The sequence below is a fragment of the Merops nubicus genome, unplaced genomic scaffold (assembly GCF_000691845.1).
Source record: "Merops nubicus isolate BGI_N331 unplaced genomic scaffold, ASM69184v1 scaffold28568, whole genome shotgun sequence".
NCBI lineage: Eukaryota > Metazoa > Chordata > Aves > Coraciiformes > Meropidae > Merops > Merops nubicus.
The window spans coordinates 8,687-16,141 of NW_008625596.1; the positions used below are offsets into that span (position 1 = coordinate 8,687).

The 7,455-nt window shown below is 43.9% G+C and overlaps 1 protein-coding gene across 1 annotated transcript in view; it reads right to left on the minus strand.

The window, feature by feature from the left end:
- Positions 1 to 7,455, minus strand: part of MKL1 (megakaryoblastic leukemia (translocation) 1) — a gene marked incomplete at its 3' end in the record, with an annotated part of 43,443 nt that overhangs the window by 8,680 nt on the left and 27,308 nt on the right. Inside the window, exons 3-5 of the mRNA XM_008945734.1 lie at positions 2,841 to 2,896; positions 1,443 to 1,518; positions 531 to 692 (exon numbers count right to left, since the gene is read on the minus strand). Of these exons, the coding sequence (XP_008943982.1) occupies positions 531 to 692; positions 1,443 to 1,518; positions 2,841 to 2,896 (294 nt within the window). The remainder of the gene's footprint in view (positions 1 to 530; positions 693 to 1,442; positions 1,519 to 2,840; positions 2,897 to 7,455) is intronic.

The following is a 7,455-nucleotide window of genomic DNA, read 5'->3' on the forward strand; positions in this document are numbered from 1 at the left end:
CAGTGGGAAGGCTATTCCTCAGCATTCCTTTCAGCCCTTGGAATGGCACTGGCATGATTTACATCTGTTCTGGTTTATTTTTAAAGGGCTTGAATCCTCTGAAGTTTTGAAGTTCACAGACAGCTTTTGTTTCATCACACCTGTCTGTATTCTGTCTCCTCTCCCTAATCTGAGTAAGTCAGTGGGTTCTCCCTGACCAAGGCTGCTGACATGTTATACTGAGAGGGATTTTTAAGGAGAGAATCTAGGGAATGCAATCTTCAGCAGTCTTTCAAGTCTTTAGGGTATGCAATTGCTTTCACGTTGTTTTAGAATGTCCCTACTCCCTATAATTTCATGTTTCCAAACCACTATCTGGGTCAGAGTGAGTTCTGCTTTTCAGAATCCTTGGGGCTGAAAGCCTGTGATTCTGAGACAGGACAACAAGACCACCATGGGATTGCACCTCTCTTAGACAGGCAGGTGAACTTACAGGAAATCACAACTAGCTGTGGGAAATGCCCTCAGCATAGACCCTCCTTTGGTCTTACCAATAATGGCTTCCTTCAGACTTGATTCAACAGGCAAGATGTTCTTCTCCACCAGCTCCATGGGACCTGGCCTCTGCGCTATCTTCTCATTGAGGTCATCTGCCAGTCTGGCTCTCTTTAACTTCAGCTGCTTGGCCTGCAAGGAGGGTTCAGCTGAGGTCTCTGTTGGGGGGAAAATAAATAAAATGGCATCAATCCAGCAACGGCCAACCTCAGCACCTCAGCAGGATTTTACTTCTATTCAGAAAGGTAATTGTGGATGACAGTAGATAACTGCACAGAAAAAATGGTTGCAGATAAAAACAGATAACTATGCACTAGAAAGACTGTGTAGACATTATGTATATTTAAGTTGTCAGGTAACTACAGCAGCCCTTGTGACCCTAAAACAGGCCACATCCACTGTTCTTAAACCAACGTCACACAATTCTTGTTCACCTTTTCCTTTCCAGTTGCATCCAAAGATGCATCTCCCTCTGAAGCTGAGGTGTCTACTAATAAGATCAAATCTGCCTCACTCCCTCTTGAGTAATTTAGTGTCTTCCCTCGGTAGAAGAGCAATCCACGGTCATTTAATTTCATTGTTGCTCAGCTACACAAGCAACACACTTTTCAAGTTCACACTACTTTAGTGTGAACTAAACTAATTTAGTTTACTAAACTTACTTCACACTAAGCTACACACAATTTAACTTGGTTTACACTAAGCTGCACACAATTTAAGTTCAGGTAACAGATTCCTCTAAGCACCTCAGAGCTGAAAGCCTCCCAAGAAATTATGTAACAGGCGTTGACATTGTGCCTGCTCCTAAATGAAAGAAAAGCTTGGGAGTCAGAGGCAAAATAGAAAGCTGCTAAATAAGGAATTACAATAAAGTTTATTGTTGAATTTTTGTTCAGCACATGCCATACCTTCCAGAATGTGCATCCTAACCAGCTCTGCCCTCTCTGGCCGGGACCGGATTTTCCGTTTCAGATAGTCCTCTGTCTGCAGCAAAAACAGACAAGCAAAAACCAATTTGGGTTGATCAGACACAGGAGAGAGGTAATCTTGGACAGCACAAACCACCCACAACCACCTTTAGTTGTTACTGAGATCTAAATAAACACAAAACAGAGAAGGGGCATATCTTCTGTCCAGAGAAGGGGCTTATTCTAAAGATAAACATCCACTGTAATCACCTCAGTCTAACCATGCACTGCTGACCAGAGAACAGGAACTGTAAGTAAGGACTTCCTCAAGAGCTGAAGCGTCTTTTCCTCTTTTATGTAACACCACTAACTCATGTCAGGGTGAAATACAATGTACAGAGATGACCCTGCCTCGGCTGAGCACGTTACCCCTCACACAGGGATGGGAATCTGGGTGCAGTGGGCAGCAGACTGGCCATTGGGATGAATCTCCAGAGAAAATTAATATTAAAGTCAGTCAGAAAACTGCACCGTGTTTGTTCAGTTGCTCACACATTATATATTAACATCATCAGAAGTTTTTAGGAAAAAAGAGGAGGAAAAATGCAAAGACTTTGGGATGTTGGGTTTAATGCAAAGTCCACCGTTCCAATACTTCCACAGTTTAAAGTGCTAACACTGCCTCACAGGTTTTCATCACAGCTGGTATTTTTTTGCTTATGTTGCTTTCACTTTTAAAACAAAACTCAGCCCAGCAGTCATAACAAGTTTTATTCCCCCGTAGACTAATCAGAAAAAAGAAACTGTCCCCAGAGGCCTTTTGAGGAACAGAAATCATCAAGAAACCTCTCAGTTAGCAAAGGTGCCTCATGAAGTGTGACTCCTGGCTTCCTCTTTCTATAGAGCCAGAAGTCTGTGTGATTTCAGTGATACAAGATTTGGGGGGGGATCCTCTCTATTGAATTTTCAATTTATGATATCCTAGATAAACAAGTGCGTGTGCAGGTAACAGAGAAACCAGACATTTTCTTCCAAGATGGAACTGAGTTCCACATGATAAGAGCACTGAAGGGCAAAACAGGCACCATAAAAATAAAAATGTGAAGTATGTGGACAGTGGGGAAGAAAAGCATCAGTGACTTCCAAAAAGAAGACTCCAGGGGAAATCCCAGCACCATATTCGATGTTTTTTAGGCACTCTTAGTTCACTGAGGGTTAACCATCACCACATCCAAGCTGAAGAACACGCCATCCAATCCATCTCTGACTACACAATGCCATGTTACCATCAGAACATGAAAAATTCCCTTCTGCATCCCTTTAACAGCTACAGGATGCCCAAAACATGAGACATACTCCTGACTTCTCTAAAACATTAAAGACAATATGGCATCTTACCCTGGCTCGCTCCAAACTCCTTCTCTGTTCATGAAATGCAGCTGGACTTTTCAGAGCTGTGGAGGGGAAAACATTTAGAGAATGAATTAGAATGATGGAGGTTCTCTCCCTGCACATCCCTTCAGGCCAAGTGAACAAGGACACTGCAGCAACTGCCTCCTGAATCTTCCAACACACTGGACCAGAGCTCCAGCTGGTATAGAGCAATGTGAATTGGCACACGCCATCTGACACCACGGGAGCTACAGGAACCCAACTGGACTTTCTATGGGCCTCTGAAGAGGCTAATACAGGTACTTCTAGTTGAACTAACCACTGCTCAGAAAGTTGAGTCCAACAATGAGTCAAAACCAGCTTCCCAACAAACGCCTTTTTAGGAGCTGCAACACAGAGTAAGATATCCAGGATCCTCTAGTAAGGGAACAGCACTGAAACGTTGAAGAGATACATTAAATGGTTGGAAGGATGGGGGAGGATCCTAATGAACTGTAAATCCCTTCACTACCTTTTAATGTCAAAGGAAGCTGCAAGTCTTTCCTTTATCTGCACCTGCATTTTGTGCACATGCAAGGGCTGGTTGCAAATTCTGCAGGTCCACAGGACATATATATTGCTTGATGTAGAGAAACTATCATGGGAACAGGAACACTTGGACAGGAAAGTACATCTGCCTGTTGAAAGAAAATCAAGACTTGAGGAATTAACAGCAGCTCTCCATATAACAGAACTTCTCGCCCCCATGGGCCCAGTATAAAAGCAGAGCCAAAATGGATCGTGTTTTAAAGACACTGATCCTCTGCTGTCCAGGACCCTACTAACCCTGGAGGAATCTCTCACTCTGCCTGGCTCCTCTGCAGCACCCAAAGCTCACATCCCACAGTAAAACCAGAGAAAGAGGGTGACAATGATAAGTGTCAGTAGTTCCTCACAGTTCTCCTGAACCCACAACAGCTTGGTTTCTAAAACCATCACATAGTGGCTTGTATTCAGAGCTGGATGAAGGGAACATCATAATTTCTTTCCATATTTCTGAAATACTCCTATTTAAAACAGCTTTGTGAAGTTTTTATATTACGATCAAGCTAAACAGCAAAGTTAAAAAAACTTCAGCTTTAAATGCAAGTTGCAAGTCTTTCAAAGACAGAAATCTAAACTGTTAATAACTCCAAAGTATTGGATCTAGGTCCTGTGAAATACAGTCTACTCCTGAGACATCAACTCCTGGCCAATCTGACTGTCACACTTCAATGGAGAGCAAGCAACAAATCATATTGGAAAATATTCTTTCCAAACTGCAGGACCTGCTTGTGAGTACACACTTTCTTGAACTGAAATGTGCACTTTTATTGTATGCCTATGACAGCAAAGTGAGATAAAAGTCCAGGTACACCTGGGCAAAGATCCCATGCAATATAAAAATCCACCCTGGAGATAAGATGAGCCTGAGTCTTCAAAAGCTCTCTACCACCAGAACGTGCAGGCATGGCAGTAATTCTTCCCTCTCCCCTCCTCCCTGCCTCTGCTGTCAGTAAGAGGCAGCACATGAACTTTAAGTGACATTTCCCTGACCATAGCAAATGGTCAGGAAAGCCAACTGCAGGAGTTCAGCTGATGTCACAGGTAGTCCAGGGCATTTCTTGCATACTAGAAGAACAAAGTAAGAAGAAGAAAAAAATCCCTGAGCAATAAAAAAGAAAAACCCTCCCCCAAACCACACACACACATTAAATAGTAAGGAATCCAAAACTGCTACAAGAAGGATCCTGTGAAGAAAAATTTGAATCTCTCTTGCCTAGTTCTCTGGAAACAAGCACTGGGTTGTAGCATTCCGGGCTGGCAACGGGACAGAGGACTTCACATTTGACCTCTGAAAATGTCAAGAGGGCACAAATCCTCCACTGCTTCCCTCAGCAGTCTGGGATGGGGCTGACCTGCCAGAGGAGGGTGTTTATGGTAAAATCATGCTCCATTCGAAGGCAGCTAAGCCTTGCACATTTTTCTGGCTTTGAAATGACTCCACAGCCGAGTTGTGGAGGGCTCTCTTAACTTCACTACAGCAAATTTAAAAAAAAAAACAATAATCCTTCAAAGAACTCTGAAGCAGTAAGGCTGCGGGTGAGCTCCACAGGAGACCCACAACGTAGACATGCTCCTTTTCCAGCTCCTACCACTTGGCACTAATCCCTGCCAAACGATTCCTGTCCCACATACCCTTCTGGCTTGCTCACCTGAGTGCTGCTTTATCCATTCCCCTCAAAATGACCTATATTGGAGCTATTCTGGAGCATTCTGATGGAGTATGCAACGAGCAGCTTAGCTGGTGGAGCAGAAGCAGTGGTAGGCATGGGGTAGCACCTCTAATGCTGACACAGGACTCATGTCCACAGCCCTCAGTCCCTGAAGCAGCAGAGGTAACCACAGAAAACAGGGATGAAGAAACTCCAACCCCCTAATGCTTTCTGAGTGCTCAGGCTGGATAAAATATACAAAACTATTCCTTGCAGGAGGTTTGTCTAACCTGTTCTTGAAGACTTCTCATGAAAAAAAATGCATTATTGCAGAGAAATTATCCCAGTGCACTGATGTTTTTACTACTTAAAAACCTTCCTGAATATTTAACTTAAATTTCCCTTCCTACAATTTATGCTCATTATTCCCTGCCTTACCTGCAATCATTACACAGAAAAATTTGTGCTCTTCCTGCATCTATCCCTAGATAGATTTATTTGCATCTCTCCCTATATATTTGAAAACTTTGGTTTTCCTACAGCTCTCTGTTACATAAAATGACCCAAGCCAGTTGTTTCAACCTTCCCTTATAGATAACATTTTCCAGACTTTTGCTTGTTTACTCTCTGTTGGACTCTTTCCACTTGACCTGCATTTTTTCTTGAAACACAGTGTCCAAAATTGGGTACATATTCCAACCTAGGCTTTATCAGCTTTTGTAGAGCTAAATTATTATCAAATGACACTTCTCAGTTGTATGTCTCAGCCACTTTACCTTTTCTGTGTACGTAAAATGCACAACATGTTCACAAACCATGCAAGGTCTCCAACCCTATTCTAAAAGGCTGTTATCTAACCAGTCATTATCCATCCTCACTTCAAGCCACTAACTAGACATTCCAAAATGTAGAAACTCTGCATTTTTCTTTGGTTTTGTCCCCTACGTCTCAGCTTCTCCAAATACTGTGAGTCCCAATCCTGTTGTCCTCCCAGCCTACTCACCTGCAAGCTTAATAAATATGTAATTGTTCCTTTGCTTACATCAAATTACAGAAAATACTGAATGGTATCAGACACTGGCCTTCTCCCTCCTCATCCCCCCCAAAAAGCCCTGCTCAGCACACCCTCCCAGTCTGACACCAAGCCTTTCTTCCAACACTGCTCCCTCACCAGTCCCATACACAGCTTCTCGTTGTCCCACCTCGCTTACCAAAACCTCAGGCCAGCCTGTGAAAGCACCTCAGAAACCCAGGAACTGCAAAAAGTCATTTAACACCCTGCCTGACTTCCAAGGGAGGCAGTTTGACAAATATTTAGTGTGGTGGGAGGTCCAGGTGAAGTAATGACCCCTTTTTCCCCCTCTCCCATGTTTCTGCTCTACTCCTGATGCTCCAGTTGTCCTCCTGCTGCACAGGGAGATGTGCTAGGGACCTGTCACCATAAATTACCCCCAGCACCTCCCCATGGCACTGGTCTCTCCCCATGGCACTGGTCTCTCCCATGGCACTGGTCCCTCCCCATGGCACTGGTCCCTCCCCAAGAAGAGGCACTGGTTAACTCAGTTTGACTCCTTGATCTGGCTAACTGCATGGCCAGCTTTGCCACCTTTGCCAGCAAAACTCTGGGTGAGCCCCTGAGGAGAACTGAGTGCTATTGGAGAAAAAACAAATAAAATTACAAACCACAACAGTACTGTTGGCTGTGGAGAGGTTTTGATTTCCACTGTATACAGAAAAAAATTCCTTTCTATTTCTCTTCTGAGATACCCAAGAATGCAGCAGTAACTTCTGCAATGCTCAATTTTAGGTCAATATATATGATACACGTGTGGTATTTGCATCACTGATAAACTGCAGTTAGACTTTCTGCCCTCAGCCCTGTACCTAGTCCTGGGACAAAGCACATGAGCCCTGAGTTGTGCTGACAGAACTGTCTGTGGACTCAGATCACTGCTGTTTTGAAAGAGTTATTTCAACCTGGGTTGCTATGCTGCTTTACAGTATGGCTCCACAAATAACAGTGTCAGCAAAACTGAGCAAAAAAACTGCCCTGCCAGACAAAGTCAGAAATGACAGGCTGGGTTTAGGGCCAGGGCTGCAGCAGGAGCTGGGTCTTCAGATTGTCCCATGCACCTTAGGAAAATAGTCTGATGTTAGAAATGGCTGAACAAGCCCCAAAAATGGCTTAGGGGATTAGGGGATGGAAGGGAGAATAGCATCACCAACAGGGCTTGGGACAGCACAGTCAGCAGGTGCCTTCACTGAGCTGTATGCACTCTTGTCCCACCTGGAAAACCCTCTGGCAGTTTGCAGCCTCCACGGTTAGGAGGATGAGCTTACCCCCCACTTTCAGATGATTGATAGCAGGACATGCTTTCCATACCACA